The sequence below is a fragment of the Hippopotamus amphibius genome, chromosome 5 (assembly GCF_030028045.1).
Source record: "Hippopotamus amphibius kiboko isolate mHipAmp2 chromosome 5, mHipAmp2.hap2, whole genome shotgun sequence".
Classification (NCBI taxonomy): Eukaryota; Metazoa; Chordata; class Mammalia; order Artiodactyla; family Hippopotamidae; genus Hippopotamus; species Hippopotamus amphibius.
In genome coordinates, this window is record NC_080190.1 from 84,471,702 (window position 1) to 84,496,595 (window position 24,894).

At 41.4% G+C, this 24,894-nt stretch overlaps 1 protein-coding gene and 1 pseudogene across 5 annotated transcripts in view; both read left to right on the forward strand.

Moving 5' to 3' along the window:
- The window catches only part of LOC130853138 (galectin-8), a 71,877-nt gene that overhangs the window by 32,585 nt on the left and 14,398 nt on the right, over positions 1 to 24,894 (forward strand). For 2 of the 5 annotated variants that reach the window (XM_057734397.1, XM_057734402.1), the window contains exon 2: positions 19,390 to 19,532. In XM_057734397.1, the coding sequence (XP_057590380.1) occupies positions 19,488 to 19,532 (45 nt within the window). In that variant the 5' untranslated portion in view covers positions 19,390 to 19,487. Of the gene's footprint in view, positions 1 to 16,854; positions 16,959 to 17,055; positions 17,679 to 18,762; positions 18,926 to 19,389; positions 19,533 to 24,894 lie in introns of those variants that run through there. The other 3 variants (XM_057734398.1, XM_057734399.1, XM_057734400.1) reach the window with 3 other exon arrangements.
- LOC130854620 (U4 spliceosomal RNA) lies at positions 8,276 to 8,400 on the forward strand (annotated as a pseudogene).

The window sequence follows — 24,894 nt, forward strand, 5'->3', positions numbered from 1 at the left end:
TTCAGGTGTAAGATTAGGTTGTTTATTCGATAATTTTCTTGTTTCTTAAGGTAGGACTGTATTGCTATAAACTTCCTTCTTAGAACTGCTTTTGCTGTGTCCCATAGGTTTTGGGTTGCTGTGTTTTCATTGTCATTTGTTTATAGATATTTTTTGATTTCCTCTTTGATTTGTTTAATGATTTCTTGGTTGTTTAATAGTGTATTGTTTAGCCTCCATGTGTTTGTATTTTTTGCAGTTTTTTTCCTGTAATTGATATCTAGTCTCATGGCATTGTGGTCAGAGAAGATGCTTGATATGATTTCAGTTTTCTTGAATTTACTGAGGTTTGATTTGTCACCCAAGATGTGATCTATCCTGGAAAATGTTCCATGTGCACTTGAGAAGAAAGTGTATTCTGTCATTTTTGGATGGAATGTCCTATAAATATCAATTAAGTCGAGATGGTCTAATGTGTCATTTAAAGCTTGTGTGTCCTTATTTATTATCTGTTTGGATGATCTTTCCATTGATGTAAGTGGGGTGTTCAAGTCTCCCACTATTATTGTGTTACTGTCGATGTCCCCTTTTATGGCTGTTAGTATTTGCCTTATGTATTGAGGTGTTCCTATGTTGGGTGCATAGCTATTTACAATTGTTATATGTTCTTCTTGGATGGATCCCTTGATCATTATGTAGTGTCCTTCCTTGTCTCTTGTAATAGTCTTTACTTTCAAGTCTAATTTGTCTGATATGAGTATTGCTACTCCAGCTTTCTTTTGACTTCCATTTGCATGGAATATCTTTTTCCATCCCTTGACTTTCAGTCTATATGTATCCCTTGGTCTGAAGTGAGTTTCTTGTAGGCAGCATATAGAAGGGTCTTGTTTTTGTATCCATTCAGCCAGTCTGTGTCTTTTGGTTGGAGCATTTAATCCATTTACATGTAAGGTGATTATTGACATGTGTGTTCCAATTACCATTTTCTGAATTGTTTTGGGTTTGTATTTGTAGGTGTTTTCCTTCTCTTGTGTTTCCTACTTAGAGAAGTTCCTTTAGCACTTGTTGTAAGGCTGGTTTGGTGGTGCTGAATTCTCTTAACTTTTTCTTGTCTGGAAAGCTTTTGATTTCTCCGTCAAATCTGAATGAGATTCTTGCTGGGTAGAGTATTCTTGGCTGTAGGTTTTTCTCTTTCAGGACTTTCAGTATATCCTGCCATTCCCTTCTGGCCTGCAGAGTTTCTGTAGAAAGGTCAGCTGTTATCCTTATGGGTTTTCCCTTATATGTTATTTGTTGCTTTTCTCTTTCTGCTTTTAATATTTTTTCTTTGTGTTTAATTTTTGTTAGTTTGGTTAATATGTGCCTTGGTGTATTTCTCCTTGGGTTTATTTTATATGGAACTCTCTGTGCTTCTTGGACTTGGTTAATTATTTCCTTTCCCATGTTGGGGAAGTTTTCCACTATAACCTCTTCACATATTTTCTCAGACCCTTTCCTTTTTTCTCCTTCTTCTGGGATGCCTATGATTCCAATGTAGGTGCGCTTAATGTTGTCACCAAGGTTTCTGAGACTGTCTTCTATTCTTTTTATTCTTTTTTCTTTTTCCTGCTCTGTGGCAGTTATTGCCCCCATTCTATCTTCCAACGCACTTATTTGTTCTTCTGCCTCAGTTATTCTGCTGTTTATACCATTGAGAGTATTTTTAATTTCAGTTATTTTGTTGTCCATTGTTGTTTGTTTGTTCTTTAGTTCTGATTCTTTATTAACTGTTTCTTGTATTTTCTGTATTTTGTTATTGAAATTTTGGATCATTTTTACTATCATTACCCTGAATTCTTTTTCAGGCAATTTTCCTATTTCCTCTTCGTTTATTTGGTCTTGTGGGGTTTTTTCCTGCTCCTTTGCCTGCATGGTGTTTCTTTGTTTTCTCATGGTAGTTCAAACTTCAGAGGTTGCTTGTCCCAGCAACTAAAGGGGTTTAAAGAAGACTGTCCAGGCCCCAGACTAATGGCAGAGTGTTGAGTCAAACAAATACTAAGTCAAGGAAACTCATACATGTATAAGACACACAAATACTGAATCCAGTAGAACATAAGGCATTAGAAAGACCTGACAGAAGAACCCCAGTATGCTATCAGACATTCAAAGAGAAAACCAACAGAAATTCAAAACTAAAACAGAACAAAACAGAAACAAAAGCAAGAACAAACGAACAAATAACACCACACACAAATACAAATCCAGGGAGATATTGAAAGCTAGGATCAAATATAATAAAGAGCTAGAGTACCACCAGACAGACTGAAGAGCCTCAGGATGAAATTAGACAATTATACTAAGAACCAAGATAAAGACAAAAACCTAATGATAAATACCAAGGCAGTGTGTGATCTGGATAATAAAGCAAGGAGACTGAGCAGACCGATAATGTTGCTTATAAGTATATTAAGATAAAATAAACTAAAAAAGGATAGAAGACAGGGCAGCAGAAGAGTGTAGTGTGACTGGAAATATGAAAATAAAAAGAAAGAAATAGAAATATATAAAAGATAACGATGAAAAGAAGGTAGGAGAGATATATAGTCTGCACTACAAAAATCTTAGCTAGAAATAGAAATATATAAAAGGCTAAAAATAAAAATAGGATAAAAAATAGAATAAAAAAATATGAAACTTGTAGACCCCTTAGGACTAAGATCGTAATTTATAAAAAAAACAAAAAACTAGAACTGACCCCAGAATGGACTAGTTCAATAGAATTAATACTAATATTTGTTTCCTTGGGGTCTCAGCTGTAAGTGTCCTTCTACCTGCTTTGGGTTTTTTGTATTATTCTGCGACTAGCAGAGCTTCCTTTATTGTTCGTCTGTAAGTGCTGGTGTGTGGGGAGAGAGAGGGTACAATAGTGGCTCCTTCCCCTGGGAGTGAGTGAGCAGTGGTGCCCTGTCTGCGTCGCGGAGGTTCAGTCGGGCGTGGAGGTGCCTGTTGCAGAGGGACGCTGGCGGCTCAGGTGTAAACAGAAAGTCTCAGAGTTGGGTCTCTGCGGGTTTTTTGCTCTCGGCTGCAGGCACTCTAAGCCAGCCCCGCCCGGGGGCCTTTGTTATCCCTGAGTGCCTTAGCTTGGCCCACAGGGGTCCTTCCTCTGTCCGTTGCAGGCATGGTTATGTTGGGGTCCTTGCCATCCTTTCTGGTGTCCGAGGTCATCTGCTGGTGTTCAGTTGGTTCTCTGTGGGAATTATTGCGTCTTTTGGTGCATTCCCAATGCATCTGTGGAGAGGCATGCATTCCACGTTCCTCTACGTCACTGCCATCTTTCTCTCCCCCAGTTCCTTGCACTTTAAAAGTGCAATATTATAGCTAACTTATAGAAGAAAAATGAATACTACTAAGTGGGAAGGAGGTTTTGAGGGATTGTTGCCCATTCTACATGGCCCTTAAGCCCAGCTAAGTTGAACAAGGCCATGACTAGACCACATGGCACCTTTGTACAAGTTAGAAGAAGGTGGTCTACACCCTACCTCTATTCCTTTGCACCTGAAGATGGATCACTTTATTGGTTTCATGAGTAAAGTACAGACTGGGTTTCAGCTACCATGTCTTCCTTCTGCTGATTGCCCTTGTGCATGGTATCAACAAATGCAGTGACTCTGTGACTCTGCGTTATGCTCCAGCCAGCCCAGGAGAGAATGGAGAAGAGCAGCTGCTGTTCTGGGTAATGACCTTGGATACTTCCCAGTTTGCTCCAAACCTTTGTGTGTTCCTGATTCCCACACTTCTGTTCCTGCATTGAAGCTTCCATATCTCCTCCTGGTCCCTATTTGAAATCCCCTAGATGTCTTTCCTGGCTTCTTCTTCTTTTTTTTTTTTTTGGATTTTAATTTTGCTTTATTAGAATTTATGCAAATTTCACTGTTTTGACATTCCAAATAAAATCCTTACAGTCACAACGTTTTTGTTTGTTGTTTTTGTTTTTTGTTTTTGCTGTTGACTTTACTTTGTAGAAGGGGATGGAGAAAGTTTTAATTAGTATTTGGTAACAGGAACTGTTGATAGCAATATTCTTATAACAAGAAATAGGTGTCATAAAATTATCTTTAAAACTGTGTGAGTTTCATAATTTGTTAATTACCACTGATGCCTTTGCTCTGAAGATTCAAATCTTCTGCTATGCTCTCTAAGCTTGCTCATTTTTATTGTCTTAATGACTCTCTATTTGTTTTTGTCTTGATCAAAATGTGTGCATTGTTATACACTCAAGTATTCTTTTCCTTCCATCCAGTGGGTCCCATAACATGGGTTTATTAGAAAGTTGCTCTGGTGATTTAATAAATACTCTGCTAAATGAAGAATAATATGAGAATTTAAGATATAGTCCTGGCTCTAAAATTATTATTTCCATATTATCCAGGAGATATAAACACAATGTTGAGCTTTCTAATATTCAATTATTCAAAGATACTTTCTTTTTGCATAGTTTTTCCACAGCACTTTCATAGAAATTCTAAGTTATAAATTATCATAATAACAGAAAAATGAAGTAAAGACTATTATCTCCATTTTCACATTAGGAAATAAAGCACTAGCCAAAGTTCCTATAGCTAATACCTGGTAAGGCCAGGATTGGAACAGTCTGTCTTGACTGAAAGTTTTTGATACCACAGGGGACTTCATCAATGAAATTCAGAACTGAGGTAGAGTCTTTTTTTTTTTTTTTTTACGGATATACCACAGTCTTGTTTTTTTTGTGTTTGTTTTTTTTTTTTTTCCTTCCTGGCTTCTTGACTTTTCACTTCCATGTGTTTCCTGGTCCTGCCTCCTCTGGTTTTGGTTCCTCTCTCATCTCAGGCAAGAGGTTCCCCAGGACAGGCTCTCAGGCCTCACCTCCAACACCCCTTTCCCATCAGTGTAGCCTGGATCTTCTATAGTCGAGTGGGGACAGAGAATTTGAATGAATTCTCAGAAAAGTGCTTGGACTTAAATGTAGCAGAATGACATAGCATTTAACCTTTGACTTAAAAAAATGCCCCTTCTAGGAATCCCAGAGAGACAGTGTGGCAAATATACAAGGACATACACACAAAGTTTGTGCTGAAGCATTACTTACAGTAAATAAAGAATCCAAGTGTTCACAGGTTAAGTAAACTATGGTATGTTGACACAATGAGTAATATGCAGGTATAAAAAGAAATGAGGAATATGCCTGTGGTGTACTACTGTGGAGTGCTCTTCAAGCTGTATGTGAAGTAAAAAGAGCCAAGTGCAAAACTATTCATGGTGTGCTACCTTTTGTCTAAGGTGAGAATATGGATAGAGATGGAGATGGAGGTAGCCATCAACATATGTTACCTGTAGAAAGAGGGAGGGACTAAGGTGGAGAGGACAGGGGTGGATGTTGGGATTCCTTGAATGTGCCTTGTTTGTAAATTTGGCTTTGAAACCTTGTAAATACCTCACAAAATTATAAACCAAAATTAAAGCCAAATGAAATAAAAGAAAAGCAAGGCCCAAGAATTGAAAGTAAAATGAAACCCATGAGTCTTATGGTGTATTGAGATGGTGGCCTACTCACAGAGATGCATGATTTCAAATTACTTTTTAAAAAAATCATGTTGAACACATAGCATAAGATTTACTGTCTTAACCACTTTAAAGTGTACAGTTCAGTAATGTTAAGTACATTCACTCAGCAAATCCCCAGAGCTTTCAGAACTGAAACTCTCTACCCATTAAACAACGTCCCGTTTCCTCTTCCCCCAGCCAACGGCAACTACCGTCCTACTGTCTGTTTCTAGGAAGTTGATTACTTTAGATGCCTCATATAAGTAGAATCACACAGTATTTGTCTTTTTGTGACTGAGTTATTTCACTTAGCCTAATTGCCTCCAGATTCATCCATGTTGTAGCATGTAACAGAATTTGCTTCCTTCTTAAGGCTGAGTAATATCCTACTGGGTGAATATATGACATTTGGTTTACCATTCATCTGTCAGTGGACATGTGCGTTGCTTCCGCCCTTTGGCTATTGCAAAGAATGCTGCTCTGAACATGGGTCTACAAATATTTCTGTGAGATGGTGCTTTCAGTTCTTCTGGATTTATACCCAGATGTGGGATTGCTGGATCATAGGGTAATTCTATTTTTAAGATATTGAGGAGCCTCCATACTGGTTTCCGTAGCGTCTGCACAACTTTGTATTCCCAACAGTGCAAAGGGATTCCGATTTTCCACATCCTTGCCAACACTTGTTAGTATTACTCTTATTATTTTTTGTGAACAGCCATCCTAATGAGTGTGAGGTGTATCTCATTGTGGTTTTGATTTGCATTTCTCTAATTATTAGTGATGTTGAGCATCTTTTCTTATGCTTTTTGGTCATTTGTATATCATCTTTGGAGGAATGTCTCTTAAAGTCCTATGCACCTTTTTGAATTGGGTTATTTGTCTTTATGTTGTTGACTTGTAGGAGTTCTTTATATATTCTGGGTATTAACCCCTTATCAGATATATAATTTACAAATATTTTCTCCCATTCCACAGATTGCTTTTTCACTCTATTGGTAGTGTCCTCTATGCATAGTATTTTTAGCTTTGAGGTAGTTTTGTCTATTCTTTAATTTATTATTTGACTTTTGGTGTCATATTTAACAAAGCATTGCCAAATTCAAATGTCATGAAGTTTTCTGCCTATTTTCTTCTAGGAATTTTATAGTTTTAGGTTTTATGTTTAGTTCTTCAATCCATTTTGAGTTAATTTTTGTAGATGGCGTGGTAAGGATCCAGATTCATTCTTTAGCATGTGGATATCCAATTTTCCCAGTATCATTTGTTGCAGAGACTGTCTTTCCCGCACTGAGTGGTCTTGGCACCCCTGTTGGAGATCATTTGACCATATACACGAGGGTTCATTTCAAGATTCTCTATGCTGTTATGTTGGTCTATGTGTCGGTCTCTATGCTGGTACTACCCTACTTTGCTTACTAACTTTATAACATGTTTTGAAGTCAGGAAGCTTGAGACCCCCAGCTTTTTTGTTCTTCCTCAAAGCTGTTTTGGTTTTTCAGGGTCTCTTGAGATTCCATATAAATTTTTGGATTTTTTTTCTATTTCTGCAAAAATGCTATTGGGATTTTGATAATGATTGCAGTGAATCTATAGATTACTTTGGGTAATACTGTCAGATTACTTTAAAACGGAAATTTGATTATACATATCTTAGGACATATAGCCTCAGGACAGAAAAAGACTGCAAAGAAACCTATGTTTGATTTTGTAATTGTTATGATAATGTTATGATAATATTTATCTTTTTATCCTGAAAGTATTGTATATGATAGGATAAAGCAAATAAGCAGTTATGTTAATTTTGTTAGAAACCAAGATTTTCATAAGAAAAATGAAGTATAACATAAAGCAAAACGAAGACATTATAATCCTAAATTGAGTGAAATCAGCATAAATTCAGATATTAAAAAAAAAAACAAAAAAAACTTTTTTCCTAGCTCCACCCACTGAGGAAGTCTAGAAACCAATCCAGCTGCCATGAGCACCACTTGTCAAAACTGTAGTCTCTATATACCATTTCCCACTAAAACTTTCCTTGGAGAAACTGCTAAGTCCAGGTTTGCCAGGAAACAAAAATGATATCTTGAGATATCTTGTCATACCAGAAACAAGGAAACTAAGATTACTATGTTGTTTCAAAAGAAGATAGAAGCCAACTCAAAGGGGTCCCCTTTGGTTATAGATGAGATAATTTAAGTATCAGGAGAAAAAGGAACACATCAAATATATTAATATTCATGAATCCATAGTGAGATTTTTAAAAACCAGTTCATTGGTTACCAACTTATTATTAAAAAAACTCCTAAGTAAAGGGAAGGAATCAAGCATTTGGCCTGCTTTTCTGGCAAAAACTTCACCTTTGGGTCACCAAATAGGAAATAATATTTCCTTATAGAAGAACTCTAACTGATAAATGCATGAGGAATTGATCACTACTTTTCAGTTTTTTTTTTGTGTGCCTTTCTTGTTTTTTTGTTAAATTTTTTAATTTTTTAATTTTTTACAATAAACTGCATGTATTTAGAGTGTACAATTTGGTATCCCAGTCTCCCAATTCATTCCCCCACTTTTCAGTTTCTAATGAAAATAATGGCTCTAGGCAGTGAACATCAATAGCCATCTGCTCAAACCATTTGATCAAAAACTGATGGGAACTTTGTAATAGATGGACAAATCAGGCTGAGAACGTCTGAAACCACTGAGCAGTCTTGAAATCATCCAAAGAGAAAGAACCAGTATTGTGCAGTTGCAGTATTGTTGCCAGTGAGGTTTATCTGAGGCATAATTATTGCTAATAGAAAAACAACCAGACCTTAAGTTTCTCCTGCTGACTTGCAGTTGGAAAGACATCACCTGTGAATTGTTCTGGCCAAAAACCTGAACCTGAGTCTTACTAACCTTAAAGTCTAACAATCAGTTTTGAAGTTTTACAGATTAAACGAAGGCTGAGATTTGCTTCAAAGTGGGCCAGGGAGAGAGTGGGTGAGGAATAGATGAACCAAGATAGAACATGCTGGTAAGATATGCCCCTACTGGAGCTGGACCGTGAGTGGATAGGAATTCATCACACTATCTCTTATGTGTGTGCTTTGAAATTTCCAAAATAAACAAACAAAAAAACAACATTGTAAGTAGCAGCACATTTTGGGTGGATTAACCTCACCTCGAGTGCCAGTGATGAGCTCTGAGGATTAATTTTTTCCTCAGCCTATGGCAGAGCCCCAGGATCGGGATGTCTGCTCCATAGATGATTCAGTTTCACTGTTGCCCTCACTGGATGTGCATGAGGACACAGGTGGCCCATGTGAAAGCACCTGAGATCTTACCCAACAAGCCAGGGAAGGCAGACCCAGGAGTCACAGGGCTCTGATTGAATGACGCTTAAGTCACATTTCCCTCTTTCAATTCCCAGCCCTAATAAATTCCTCTTATAATTTACACCTGTTTGTTGCAATTTCTATGATTTAAAACAAAAGCACCCAGCAGAGACAACGTGGAAAATGAAGAGCTCAGGTTTTTTTTTTTTTTTTTTGGCACACGAGCTTAGTTGCTCTGCGGCATGTGGGATCTTCCTGCAGCTGGGATCGAACCCGTGACCTCTGCATTGGCAGGTGGATTCTTAACCACTGCGCCACCTAGGAAGCCCAAGAGCTCAGGTTTTAAAGAGAGAAGTAAATTTGAACTGTGGTTCTATCACTTACTAGCTATGTAACATGGAATAAACTGTGTAAACCCTTCAAAAATAAACAAAAAACAAAACATTGGAAGTATTTAGACTCAATAACATTTTTCTAAATAACATTTGGGAAAACCACCTGGATTTCTTACTTGCTCCAACCTGTCACGGCAGTTCTTCCCTTGAGGTTTTGCTTGTCACTGTAGTTTCTAATGAGCTGTGTAAATACAAGCTGGAAGGAGATGAGCTACGTGCAAGACAGGTTGGTTAAATATCGAGAGAGTGAGGATGAGGGAGGCCTTCTAATGGTTTTATGAGTCGCAGTAACTTTGCAGGAACAAAGACCACAGTGAACGTTAAGAGTTACTAACAGCGCTCTTCCCGCTTCTAAAAACCCATATCTGTGCTCACTGGAGGTCTGACTCCCACTGCATTGAAGCTGCAGGAAAGCTATACGTTCTACCCAACGTATCTCTAGAGCCTAACATGTTGCCCAGTTCATACACACACACACACACACACACACACACACACACATTTAAAGGATTCTATTTTGTTTTGACTTGTAAATAATTTCAGATATATTTTCATGTCAAATAACAATACAGCATTTTCTGGTTAACATGTCGTAGTCTGCCAAGACATTCCAGAAAAGTATTTTACAAATGGGACAGCATCTCATTGTTTGAGCTGCTGGGATAAATTAATGCACACTCCTCTGAAGATCTCTCCCCTCTCCAAGATTCTTTTATTTTATGACAAAGCCATAGTTCTAGAAGCTTGTTTCTCACACCTGAAAAGATTAGGTTTGGGACATGATCCTGTAGAACGTAAGAGGTAAGCGGGATCAGTCTGAATACTGTGGGTCTGGAGGGTGAGAAAAGAGGTTGAGTCCTCATGGGTGGTACTAGTATTGGAGTGTGGGAGGGGTTCGTTCACAGCCGGAGAATTCCAAGAGGAAATGAGTCTATTTAGAAGGGGGAGGATCGAAGAGGAAGATGACACCAACCATGAAAACTTCCCTGGGAAGCAGACATACGTGTAAGAAATACGAGTGCTGTGATTTTTGTAAAGAGTGCACTCCTAAAGACTGCATAATTTAACACCTGCATAATGGAAGACTAATTTTCTCACAGGAATAAATGTGTTCTTAGAGTTCAGAAGTCTATCACTTTAGTGGCAAATTTTTGCTTTAATAGTGCTTTTAATTATCATTATTATTGCTAAAGGTTCTAGAATTCTGGCTTCTAAATTCATAGTGAAAAACCCCAAATTATTTAAAATTCTTTACAGTGTTTTATCACATCTAACTTGTGTACAAAATTATTGATTTGGGAGCGTATTTTCCCATCAATGGAACTATCATTTAACGAATGTTTGGAGGGCTATTAAAAAAAATTATTATAATTATAATAACTAAAATAACACAGCAACACAATAATAAGCAAAATCACTCTCAGAAGTCTTTCTTAGCTTGAAATGACATAGTTCACCTCATTGACAACTTATGGTAGGTATGTGATTAGTCAGTTAATCCTGCCAAGTAGCAAGAGTATATATAGTTTCAATTCATCAGTCTAAAATCATGTGGTTTATTTTTTTAGCGTGTTTTTAAAATTGGGGCAATGTATATTACTTCACATTGTAATTTTTTAAAATTGAAGTATAGTTGATTTACAGTGTTGTCTTAGTTTCAGGTTTACATCAAGGTGATTTGGTGTTTTATATATATATATATATACACACACACACATATATTATTCTTTTTCATATTCTTTTCCATTATAGGTGATTGTAGGATATTGAGTATAGTTCTCTATGCTATACAGTAGGTCTTTATTGTTTATTTTATATATAGTAGTTTGTGTGTATTTAATATTTTTATATCACGCTATTTCTAAATTTATACTTTGTGGCTTCTTGGGTAAGGAAAGAGGACAATAAAAATAGATGAAAAAGAAATTGATCCAACCAGAAATGCTCCCTTCATCTTTGGAAGTCTAAGGCAATTGTCTACAATTTGTAACATCTAGCTGTGGGAACATTTAATGAGTTCTGAAACAGTATTTTTTAAAATGAAAAATTAGAATGCTTCATGCATAACAAGAGTATCATTTTGTGAAATTTTGTTTCCATGATTTTAAGTACATATGTAACAAGTCAATACAATGTAAATGTATTTATTTTTATTTTTTCTTGCTTCCCCACACCACATGTGGGATCTGGACATGTGGGATCTTAGTTCCCTGACCAGGGATCAAACCCAGGCCCTCTCTGTGAAGGCACGGAGACCTAACCACTGGACGGCCAGGGAGTTACCAAAATGTATTTCTTATTGTGGCTTACTTGATAAAAGTCTAAAAGACATCATTGCAGTATCTTCTCTTTTACAAAACAAACAAAAATAAAAACAAAACAAAAGAAATCAAAACGTTCCCTTTACCCCACTCCTTCCTTAGCCTCAGCACTGTTTCTTAGTTCCTCTTCACAGCAAAACTTCTTGAGATGTTTGTCACTATTTCCACCACTCCTTTACCTCTCGTGTCTCCACCCACTTCAGACTCAGTGACCAATGACCTCCCTGCTGCTAAATCCACTGGTCACGTCTGTGTTCCTAAACCTCCTAGCAGCACAGCGGGTGGTTCTGCTCTTTTGAAGCACTTCCTTTCTTTGGCTGCCATGACATTATCAGCAGGTCTCCAAGGCTGCCTCTTCTCAGCCTTTTTTTTTTTTTTTCTTTTAATCTCCCTAAGGCTCGTCCTGGGTCAACTTCTCCATCTGTCGACTCTCCCAGGTGACCTCATCACATTCCATAACTTCACCTCATATCATTTCCCCCTCATTTCCCCTCCGCAGCCATGCTGGTGGCCCGTCTGTGCCTGGACACACTCCAGGTATTCTCAAGAGCCTTAGAGACTGTGCATTAGCTGTTCCTTCAGCTGAGAATGCGCTCCCCCAGGACCTTCACGTAGCTGCCTCCTTTCTTTTCTTTCCTTTTTTTATAGTGAAGTATAGCTGATTTACAATGTTGTGTTAGTTTCAGGTGTACAGCAAAGTGATATATATAGTGTGTGTGTGTATATATATTCTTTTTCAGATTCTTTTCCATTATAGGTTATTATAAAATATTGAGAAAAAAAATATTGAGTATAGTTCCCTGTGCTATACAGTAGGTCCTTGTTGTTTATCCATTTTATATATAGTACTCTGTATCTGTTAATCCCAAACTCCTAATTTATCCCTCCTCCCCTTTCCCCCTTTGGTAAGCATAAAATTGTTTTCTATGTCTGTCTGTTTCTGTTGTGTAAATAAGCTCATTTGTATCATTTTTGTAAGATTCCACATAGAAGTGATAGCATAGGTATCTGTGTTTTCTCTGTCTGACTTACTTCTCTTAGTATGATAATCTCTGGGTCCACCCATGTTGCTGCAAATGGCATTATTTCATTGTTTTTTTATGGTGGAGTGATATTTCATTGTATATATGTACCGCATCTTCTTTATCCATTCATCTGTTGATAGACAGTTGCTTCTATGTCTTGGCTATTGTAAATAGTGCTGCTATGAACATTGGAGTGCATGTATCTTTTCAAATTAGAATATTTGTCTTTTCTGGATATATGCCCAGGAGTGGGATTGCTGGGTCGTATGGTAACTCTATTTTTACTTTAATGAGGAAACTGCTTACTGTTTTCCATAGTGGCTATGAAACTGTGCGCCTCAGATTGGGACTTGAACCTACGTGCCAGGACTTGAAACCAGCCTAAACCCTGCTTGGGACTTGAACCCACAGTATTTTAATTAGAATCACTCACCTGGTGTCTGGACTTACTGAGGCTCAGGTTCTTTGTGTCTCAGCGCAGAAGGAATTCAGCGAGAGGCAAAGTGATAAGCAAAAAGTAGATTTATTAATATAGGACGCTTGTAAGAGATTCAAGTGGGTAGTGGAGGGGGCTCCGCCCTGAGGATTAAGTGGGCTACAATTTTATAGTCAAAGGAAAGGGGAGGGGAAAGGCCGCCTTCTTTAGCAGACGTCGGGCTTATGTCACTAGCTCCTCCTCTGTATCAGCCAGGAGAGTGTCTGACCCTATGAGATCAAACTAGGATTATCATAGTGCTTATTCAAATAAGTAGAAGGGTGGTGACATATTTCTAACACCTAATGGCCTGGGGCATATCTCGTGCTTTTATTTATGGTTTTATAACTATGCAAGCCAGCTTCGTTTCGCGATGTTCCAATAGCTTTCTTGAGAGATCATTAACTTACAGTGGTCTCCCAAAATTTCCTAGGTTTCCCTCTCTATAGTCCCCTACTGGGACTTCTACAACTACCTGTTTATCCTGTTCTGTCCCTAGCAGCTACACCAATAACATTACCACCGACAGTGTAGGAGGGTTCCTTTTTGGTCCACACCCTCTCCAGCATTTGTTATTTGTGGACTTTGTGATGATGGCCATTTTGACTGGTGTGAGGTGGTACCCCATTGTAGTTTTGATTTGCATTTCTCTAATAATTAGCAGTGTTGGGCATCTTTTCATGTGCCTGTTGGCCATCTGTGTCTTTAGAGAAATGTTGATTTAAGTCTTCTGCCAATTTTTTGATTGGGTTGTTGGGATTTTTGTTTGTTGGTTGGTTGGGTTTTTTTTGATATTGAGCTGTATGAGCTGTTTATATATTTTGGAAATTAAGCCCTTATTGGTTCCATTGTTTGCAAATATTTCTCCCACTCCATTAGTTGTCTTTTTGTTTTGGTTAGCTGCATCCTTTCTTTCATTCACCAGCAGCTTAAACTTTACCTTTTCGGAGAGGCTTTCCCAGGCACGCAACTAAAGTAGCCACCCAGGCGCTCCCAATTCTGTTATCCTATCTTAATCTTCTCCAAATGCAGCACTATCTGTGTCCCCCACTGGATGAAGTGCCATTGAAACAAGAACAGTCAAAGCTCCCTGTCCTCATGGAGTTTGTAGTCTGGTGGATGAAATAAAATAAAATGGTAAATAATATAGCATATAGAATATGGGACACGTGGGAGAAAAATAAAGCAAGAAAGAGTGATAGGGATTGTGTGTATGTGTTTTGGGGGGGTGTTTACAGTTTTAAATATGGTAGTCTGGAAGGGCCTCAGTGAGGACTGACATTAGGCGATGTCATTACTCAACTTTAAGGAGGTAAAGGAAACATCACATGTGGAGGTTCTGACTGGGAGTGTGAAGAGCCTGCCTTAAGAACACCACAAAGGCCAGCGAGGTTGGTCCAGAATAAGGGAGGGGGAACCTAGTAGGGAATGAAGTCAGAGCATGTGGCGGCTCATGAAGTGTAAAGGCTTGGCTCTTTACTCAGAGAATGAGCAAAGGCTAGCGGAAGGTTTGAGCAGAGGAGTAACCTTGTTTGCATTGTGTTTTGTTATGATCTGACTGTTGTGTTGAGAATAGACTGCAGGGGGGAAGGGAAGCATGGAGATGAATGAAGAGGCTATTGTGACAATCCAAGGAAGAGACCTGGAACTTCCGTATAGTTCTGTCTCCTCTCTGCGTCTAGATGGGCTCTGTAAGGCAGACACTACAAAGTCCCTTGTATATGTGTCTCTTTGCCTTGTCATGGTGCGCACTGTGCACATACTTGTTGATTTTAAAAGATAGAAAAAAAATTCTGAGCTCATTGAACAAACCCAGACCTATGAAGGGGTTTTTCTAAGATCAATTCTCCTGGTTTGTGATCTTTTAATGCAGAATTACTGCATCAATATAGGATTTCTGGCCCTTTTGCACCATCCCATTTATACCTAAATTCTACTTACCAAAGAAGTGGAGCACTGATGTGTATTTATTTCAGCTTACTTTGTAGAGGAGAGGTAATCATCCCAGGCCAAGCTATGAAGACATGCGGTTGCTCCTCACTTTCTCAATAACTTATCATTTCAGCCTAATATTTACAGAGTGTCTACTTCATGGGAAGCATTCCACTAAGCATTGGGGAATGTACAAGACAATTTCCTCTTCTCAATTTAAATTCCAGTTAGATGGATAAAACACAACGCACAGGGGCTTCCTAGGTAGCGCAGTGGTTGAGAATCCGCCTGCCAATGCAGGGGACACGGGTTCGAGCCCTGCTCCAGGAAGATCCCACATGCTGCAGAACAACTAAGCCCGGGCGCCACAACTATTGAGCCTGAGCTTTTGAGCCACAACTATTGAACCCATGTGCTGCAACTACTGAAGCCCATGCGCCTAGAGGCCATGCTCCACAACAGGAGAAGCCATGGCAATGAGGAGCCCGTGCACCAAAACAAAGAGTAGCCCCCACTCACCACAACTAAAAAGAAAGCCCACGCACAGCAAAAAAGACCCAACACAGCCAATAAAATAAATAAATAAATTTATAAAAAAAAAACAACCCACAATGCACAGAAAGATAAGTGCAAATCCCAGGCAGTGTATGTTAAGGGTTAAGTACAGCTATTGAAGTTGGATCCTAAAGAGTGAAGCAAACTTGGAAAATGAATAGGAGAGGAAAGTAATAGGGAATCAGAATGTGAGTTTGATGGTATTGAGTGTGTAATGAATTCCTCGATTTAAATAAAAAATAATAAAACCCATAGCTACTGGGGAGAAAGCACAGAGCAGGGACACCAAAACATGTCTTTCAAAGGAAAGGTGGATAAAAATCAAGTAGAGACAAGGAGGAAGATGAGAACTTTGTGGCCCCTATCAGAAAAGAAACAAACCATACCAACTGATCAAGACAGCTTAGGTAATTTTATTTGTATTTCTCGCTAACGTTTGTTTGTTTGTTACAGCCAACAGGTCAAACTGGCAGTCAGCGTGGGCACTGGACTGAAAAGTTGGTTGTTTCTGAACATCTACCGTGCTCTGAGTTCTGCTCTATACTGCTGACATTTCCCCCAGGGAAGTACGTAACTTAGGAAACAGCCACACACAAAATTGGTGGATAAGCCCCAGTGGCTGAAGGCCAAGTTCGACTAACCACTCGGGGGCTCCGGGCTGGACTCAGTCCAGCTCATACTGAAGCCATTTGCCCGTCATTTTATTGACACCCGAAGGTGTGGCAAAAAACCAAACAAAACAACGGGGTGCCCCTAGGCCAGGTTCTCCTTCATTGCACCCTTTGGGGTGTCTGGACTCTGCCCCAAGGCAGACAGGGAAGCTGACCTAGAGAAGCACCTGGCACTGACCCCGTTGACCCGGGCGACCAGGGAAGGTCAGTGACGGGCCCCCTGGCCGCGTGGGACCCTCTCGGCCTCTGCCGGGTCAAGGCGGGGCCGTGCAGCGTCCACACCCGCCCTGCAGGCCGGGGACACGCGGGCCGAGGCAGCAGACGGTCTCCCCGCTCTCTTCCCCATTCCCCCGCCCCCCAGCCCGACGGCGGGCATAGGCGGCCGGATCCCCCGGAGAATCTTGGAAACACCCACTGTGCCCCCCTCCCTCTCTGCTTGTCCCGCAGCGAGCCGGTCGCGGTCCGAGTCTCCGAGGCCGCGCAGGAGACCCAGCCGTGAGGCCGCGAGCGCCGGGCCGGGCCCCCAGCCCAGCGGAGCCGCGAGCGCGCCCCCGACGCAGACGCAGGGCCGCCGGCGACGGCCGGGCGCGCGAACCCGGAAATGGCGGCGGACTGACGCCTCACGCTTCCCGTCGCCGCCCGCGCGCGCCCCGCCGGGAACGCGGACGACGCGCCCCCGCGCGCGCACAGCCTCCCCCGCCGAGCGCCTGCGACGCCGGTCGCGCGGTGAGTCGGGGGCCTGGGCCGCCGCGGGCGCGCCGGCCGACAAGGGGGTTCGGGCGTCTCTGGCCCCGTATCACCGTCAGACGGGTGGGACGGGCTGCGGGAGCCCCGTCGCGCGGGTCCTCACCGCGGAGGGTCGGGCTGGGCGGCGGGCAGCGCCCCTCGCGCGGCTCCCGGGGTCTGAGCGCTGCTCTGGAGTCGCGGTGCCCGGGCACCCGGCACTGTCCCCGGGGGAGCCCGGCTGCCCACCGCCCCCTCTGCCGGGGCTGCCCTCGCCCCTGCGCCCTCCCCGCCCGGGACGGGCTCCGCCTGCGCGCGGTGGAATCCGGAGACGTTTCCTTCCCCGTGTTTTCAGTGACGGGTTCTGTAAATTTAATGACAGAGCTCCGTGGCCCTCCCGGACCCTGAACACCCTTTTTTGAGATGTAGAGTCACTTAACTGCGGTGTTAAACGTTAGGACACCAGGTCCCCTGAACTGCTATGGCTTCGTGATGGCCTCCTGGGAAGCGAAGGAAGTGTTAGTAACCGCAGGACCCGTGCCTGTGGATGTTTCGGGAATGGTTGGCTTCACGCGGGCCTGTGACTTAAGTTGGGTCACTGTCTGGTCACGATGTAAATTACGAATGTGGCTATGGCCTCTCTGTATCCTGTGTTTTTGCTCTTGCTGCTGCTTCTCGAGTTTGATGGAGCGAAAGAAAACGTTTTGAGGTTGTGACTGATGTGTAAGTTAATAGCTTTGGGGTTACATTTGATAAACCAAGAGGAATGGGGGGGTTTTTGTTTTGCCAGCTTTACTGAGGTATATGTGACAGATAGAAATTGCATATATTTAGGGCATACAACTTGATGTTTTGATTCCACCCACTTATTTTCTTACAGACCTTAGATCACGAATTGGGGGACCAGGCTGAGTACTCTGATTAGGGTGTCACAAACTGAAGTTCAGGTGTTATCCAGTTTGGGCTCTCTTCTCTGGGGAGGAATCCACTTCCAGGATACTTTAGTTTGTTTTCCAAGTTTGTTTCTCTCCTACATGTTCCATATGTGCCACCTGCACTCCATGGAAATGCGAGCAAGAATGTGTTAAATTCTTCTCATGCTTCAAATCTCTGGTTTCTTTTTCTACCGCATCTTTCTGGCTTCTTTATTAAGGGCCCAGCAGGCAATCTAGGACAATCTCCCTATCTTGACATCAGCTGATTCAGAACCTTAATCCCTCTTGTAAGCCCATCTGACGTAGTTCAAAATAAAGGCCGCTATCAAGTCTCTTTCAGACACCTAAGGGCTGAAAAATTAATGAAGACAAAACTTACAGATTCTCAGAAAAACCACATCCTGTGTAGAAACACAGCCAGCCAGAATACAACTGTGAACCAAAACAGATGTGAACCCACTCCCTCTTTCCTGCACCTTGACCTTTGAAAGCTAATGAAAGACTCAAACCGCCAGCCTTTGGAGCCAATACTGCCCTATGCGCCTGTCCCCTTTCTTCCCTTGGAAAGTGAATAGAAACTTTCTTTTCTTCCTTTGTTAATACTTCTGTGAACACCTCTTGCTGTAACTTAACACAGCGACTCAATGTATGATACATCCAGGGTTGGAGATGCAGTTTTTTTCTTAATAGAGACAAAGTAATAGATGTGATCAGTGCATGTTGCCTTTTGATATAATGACAGAATTGGCGGAAGTAAAATGTAGGAAGCTTGAGTTTCGTTTCTCTTTTAGTTTGTTTAGTCTTCAAGTCTTCCCTGGAGCTGTTAAATGTAGTACTGATGGGTACTTTTATCTTTTATCTTGTTTTAGCCACAGGGAAATTAATATTTGAGGCATTGGATTTTTTCCATTTGACTTGTTTAATTTGGAGGAAGATGAGCAATCCCTTCTACTAATAATAATAGATAAAACTTATAAAGCACATACTACTGCATTGTTTCATTAATTCATTTAATGAGCAGAACAAACCTCTGAGGTGAATACTAATGTTTTCATTAGACAGATGAGAAAAGTTAAATGAACATCTCTGATAGTTGTATAGGAGTATTTGCTGTTATTTGGTTTAGTATTTTAATAAGAAGTTTTTGGTTTGATTTGGTTTGGTTTTTTTGCCCTCACTGAACAGCTTGCAGGATCCCAGTTCCCCAACCAGGGATTGAACCTGGGCTACCAGGGAACTGCCAATAATGACTATTTTTAATGTTTTCCAAGTTAGAAATTTTCTCCTGATGTATTTTTTAAATCATTATTTCCTGTACTCAGAATCCAAAATTATTTAGTAAAGTACATTAGATAAGAATTGGAGTCAGATCTTTGATTGTAATAGCATCCTATTATTTGGTAAATATTAGTACAATAACATATCTTTAAAAATAGTTATGATATGAAGAAAAATGCTGTATGTTTATTTTTCTTTCCCTCTATTTTGATTTTACACAGGCAAGTGCCTCAATTTGGAAATTCTTTAAATGAAACTTGATTAAAATCTTAGACTATACCCGGAAGAGAGACCCCAGTCAACAAAAAGGTGGAAAAGGATGATGTTGTCCTTAAACAACCTACAGAATGTCGTCTATAATCCGGTCAGTGTTTTCTATAAATACACTTTTTGCCTGTGGCAGGGCTGAGAGCAAGTCCAGTTGTATAGTAATTATCCTTTGCTGGGGGGGGGGGGGTGGGGGCAGAAGTCAAATTGAGTAAAGATACATAAAGCACCTGCTATGTGATGGGACTGTGGTGGGCCCAGACTAAACCCAGATCCAGCCCTTGGAGCTCCGCAGATGCTTCAGTCCGCTCGTCAGCCCTCCTGGGTACCCGAGGTTCTGCATCTGGGGATTCAGCCAACCGCCCATCGGGTAGGTAGTACGTGTTTATTGAAAAAAATCCGAGTGTGAGTGGATTCCAGCCCTCACAGTTCAAACCTCTGTTCAAGGGTCAACTGTATAAGGCGATGATTCGTGTTATGAACGAAGCAAATGGGAGGACAGTGGAGGGAAGGCCAGCCCTGGTCATGGTGGGAAGAAGGCTCAGATCATCATAAGACATAATTTTCAGAGGAAAATGGGTTTCTTTCTCCACACGTTTTAATTTTCTTTTTTCATTAGACCTGTTCACGAGAAGTTAATTTCTCAGCTTTTCTCTGTGCCTTTCAAATCCTGCTTGGGCCCTTGAGCAGGGGGCATGTCAGAAGCCAGTGGTGAGATGGAAAATGAGAAAAACGAGTGGTCTTGTCCCAGCCTCAGGCCAGTCCAGGAACCCCTGAATGTGATTGCTGGAAATTGCAGTGTACCTCCTGGGAAGTAAGGAATCTGTTTCAGTTTCATGCAGTCTCAGAATCTTTAGAGATGTCTAGTTTCCATGTGTCTGAAAGAGTTGCTGTCTTTTTTTTTTTTAACCCTTTATAGGAGACTTGGTAAGAGTCCTTCAAGTGAGGCCTTTAAACCAGTCTTATTAGTTTAAGAGGATTCAATTTTTTGTTATTTACTTTGTAGCTGTAACTCTTTTTTTCGCACTGAGGTTTACTGTCATTGTGAGGGAATGAGGTATAACCACCATAAAAAGCAAAGGCAGTGCTAGAGGAAATAGCCTTCAGTCGTAGTAGGTTTAAAAAGGAAGACTGGCTGAATTTAAACTCAGCTAGAGATTTAACAGGATTTTGTGCTTCTTAAGAGTTCAGAACATCTCAAGAGTTGTAGACTGACTTTCTGCAAACATGGAAAAAAAAAATGCTGCCTGCTAAGGGGACTGAAGTAACCTTGGGTGAAGCCAGGAGGGATAGATGGTCGGGTTAATGCTGTTCAGCTCAGCCCTTGATCACAGAGACACCTTATTTGAATGTTATGTAGAGAATAATTTTATAGTTTAAAATCCCTGCATGTCTTGGTCATAGAGGGTAGTGATGATTCCTGTAATTTCTGGGGTTAGCAACCTCGATTACAGAGTTGAAACAAAAGTCAGCTCATGTTTCATTCCCTGAGGCCGGGGCCTGCAGAAGTACTGCCCTTTCGAGCAGCAGCTGCCTTCAGGGCTTCCGGTGGCCTTGTGCAGCTCTGAGGATATTTCATAACACGTTTCGAAAGTGAATATTTCCTTGTGTTCTGGAATATTTTCTTTCTTGTAATCAGTTCACAAGCAAAGTGTTTATTGAGTGTCTATTGTACTCTTCATTGAGCCTTGTGAAAACACAGAACTGCCACCTGTTTTTATTTCTTAATGTTTCTAAAGTTTTGGTCCGCATTTATTGCCTTTTATACTGTAAAATGTTAAATTTCAGTTCCTATAACTCTGAATACTAGTCATTAATATCAGTGAAAAACTTAGAGTTAGTTTTAGGGCACTTCTTATTTTGAGAGCATGAAGTATATATAGAATGTGACAATGAGAATGTTTTTTGTTTGTTTGTTTTATAAATTGATTGATTTATTTTTTGTCTGTATTGGGTCTTTGTTGCTGCGTGTGGTCTTTCTCTAGTTGCGGAGAGCAGGGGCTATTCTTCGTTGTAGTGTGTGGGCTTCTCATTGCAGTGGCTTCTCTTATTGTGGAGCACAGGTGCTATAGCACAGGCTCAGTAGTTGTGGTGCTCAGGCTTAGTTGCTCTGCGGCATGTGGGATCTTCCTGGACCATGGATGGAACCTGTGTCCCCTGCAGTGGCAGGCGGATTCTTGACCACCGTGTCACCAGGGAAGCCCGAGAACGTTGATAAAGCTGATGCCTCATGCAAAATGATTTTTTAAATGAAATGCATGAGGTCTTTTTGAAGGATATGTTGTGCACTATTTGCTTGATTATGTGATGTGAAAAGGGTAACTAGTGTAACAGCACATTCCACATACAGAAACGAAACTGGATTCCCCCGAGGATGTTGAATAGCACTCACAGTGGCCTTGTTTTGCTTTGGGGCAGCTGCCACCAGCTAACAGTGTTATTAAAATTAGTTCAATAAAAATGACTTTAAAATATAATCTAAAAATTGTGGTAGACAAATTCTGTCCATAGTTACTCTTGGAAAATATAAAGGAAATTGTATAACTGTCCTGTATAGTCTTTCCCTATTTAGTATGTTTCACTGACTAGTTCAGCAGATAGAATTCCAAGACTTAAAAAAGTCCGACTTACTTTTCTTTGCATTCAAATTGAGTAAATAATTTAGAAGACGATCTCTTCATACCATAAATGCCCTCAGTGAAATCTGTTGTTTGGCAACTCAATATCTGCTTAAATGTTTTATTACGGTTGTTTATAGAATTCTTAAGATGTGATGGTTAGTTGAGAAGTTATTTAGAAATTAAACTGATTGGCTGTCACTCCTAGTTAACAAACCACTATTAATGTTAATCCCACCGGGCCCTGAAAAGCTCATGCTTCCAATTTCTTTTGGAACCTTATTTCCACATTGACCCTTTTTTCCTTAATATTCTAAGTACCTCCCTTTCTACCTTGCAGCTTAACCTTAACACAGAACAATGAAATCTTTTCTTTTTAATCTCTGAAGGTCCTTCCTGTCTTTGTTGCCTTGTTCTTATTTTGCTGACTTCCTTCCTAAGAGAGTAGATTTCTGCTGTCTTCATTCACCATGGCTCTGCCCTCTGATTTTTTTTTCTGAATCCTAATTCTTTTTTTTTTTTAATTCTGATGTTATATTGGAGAGTAGTTGATTTACAGTGTTCTGTTAGTTTCAGGTGTACAGCACAATAAGTCAGTTATACATACATGTATATTCATTCTTTTTCAGCTTCTTTTCCCATATAGGTTATTAGAGGATATTGAGTAGAGTTCCCTGTGCTCTACAGTAGGTCCTTGTTGATTGTCTGTTTTATATATAGTAGTGTGTATCTGTTAATCCCAAGCTCCTAATTTATCCCTCTCTGCCCTCTGATTTTTTTTACTGTCTTAATTTCTTTCTTGTCTTTACTGATCTTGTCTTCAGTGTCTCTCTTTCTTTGATGTCTTTACTGATCAGCTTTTGACTGTGTATACAGTTTGTATACAGTTCTGCCCTTTCACCCAGGGTGAATCTCCAGCTCTCTTAGGTGCCCTGCCAGCCCTGCAAGACTATGAGTTGAGGACTTCCTAGGTGGCGCAGTGGTAAAGAATCCGCCTGCCAATGCAGGGGACACGGGTTTGAGCCCTGCCCTGGGAAGATTCCACATGCCACATAGCAACTAAGCCCGTGCGCCACAACTATTGAGCCTGTGCTCTAGAGCCCGTGAGCCACAACTACTGAGCCCATGTGCCGCAACTGTTGAAGCCCAGGCACCTAGGGCCTGTGCTCTGCAACAAGAGAAGCCACTACAATGAGGAGCCTGTGCACCACAATGAAGAGTAGACCCCGCTTGCTGCAACTAGAGAAAGCCCATGTGCGGCAATGAAGACCCAACACAGCCAATAAATAAAATAAATAAATAAATGAATTTATTAAAAATAAAAAAGGCTATGAATTGAAAATGAAACTCCCAGCTTCCTTCCCAAACCAGCTTCCTTCCATTTTGTGATTTTCCATTTCTCTCAGTGTCCTTCCATGCTATCAAACCCCCAAGAGTTTGAAAATAATCTGTCATCAAAATTTTAAATTCATTGATGTCAAACTAAGTGACTTTTAAAAAATTGTTATTTTAAAAGTATATAGGAAATATGTGTGAATCATTTTTAAAAATTCAAGCAGTATTTAAGGGTGTCATCAAAACATGCTTCCCTTCTACCTTGGTGCTCAGTCCCCCTCCCTAAAGACAATCATTTCCTGCCAGATTTCTGTGTATCCTTCCTGAGAATATGTGTGAATATCCAAGAGTATGCATGTGTGGTGTGTTTCACCTTTTGTACATCCTGTTTCTTTACATGCATGTATCATAGTGTATGAGCTGTGCTACACCCTGCTTTTTTCCGTTTAACACATTTTGGAGACATGAGCATGTTCATAGTTTACTCACTGATTTTCATGGCTGTGTACTTGGTCCGCTGTGTGGATGTCCTGGAACTCATAAACTGGTGCCCTGTTAACGAGCTCTTTCCTTTTATGCTGGTATCCAGTGCGGTGGTGCACATCCTTGGCTGTGATAGATCCCAGTGAAAGGATGTAAAGTCACAAAGGGAAAAGGCACATGGGGCGGAGACCGGGGGACCGAGTGCAGCATTGCCAGGGTGTTCTGCCGGTGCAGTCACACACGATGGACTTCCGTCTGCCAGCAAGTCGTTGTGACAGCGTGTGTGAGATGTTCTCTACCAGCGAAGCTCACTAGAGAGCCAGGGCCCAGGGCTTTTACTGAGGGCCTGGCGCATAGACAGCGTCTGCCTCGCAGGTACCGCACCTCCAGACGCCCCACAGGAAAGCAGGTGTTTAGCATAAACCCTCGAGGTGGCAGAGACAGGTTAGGCGGGTAGCCACGCTCCTCAGCGAGGGGGGTGGGTGCTGTCTGCAGGTCCCAGTTCCTAGACAGCAGGCACGGGCCGGCCTTGGACGGAGGCCTTTCAGAGAGAGCAGGCAGGCCTGCCGGGTTGACGTGCTGCGCACCCCGCTACCCTGAGCGCCCTTGAGGCTCTGCTCCCGGCTCCTCCTCTCTCGGTCTGTCCAGGAGCCCTCATTGCACAGAGTCCCCTCTCCTCTGGCTGCTACGTGTGCGTCTTGCCGTTCACTTCGTGTTGGCCCTGAGTCTCCCACTGCTGTCGTGTATGTCCTCGTAGATGCCCTGCCGACCTTCGCACGAAACTCACCTTCTTCCTTCTGAAGCTGTGCCTTCCCCCGTGTCAGCGTGTGAGGCGGCGGCCCCATATAGACAGCTTCCGTGGAATAGCTCTGCCCCCACCCCACCCCCGCGTCTGCCGCCCTCAGCCTGGATCACGTCCTGGTCTCCTCGGGCCGGGCTCACTGGAGTCATCAGTCTCCCCGACAGTCCCCTGCCCTCCAGGGTACTGCACCCCCACTGGGTTGTCGTTCCCAAACCCCACTC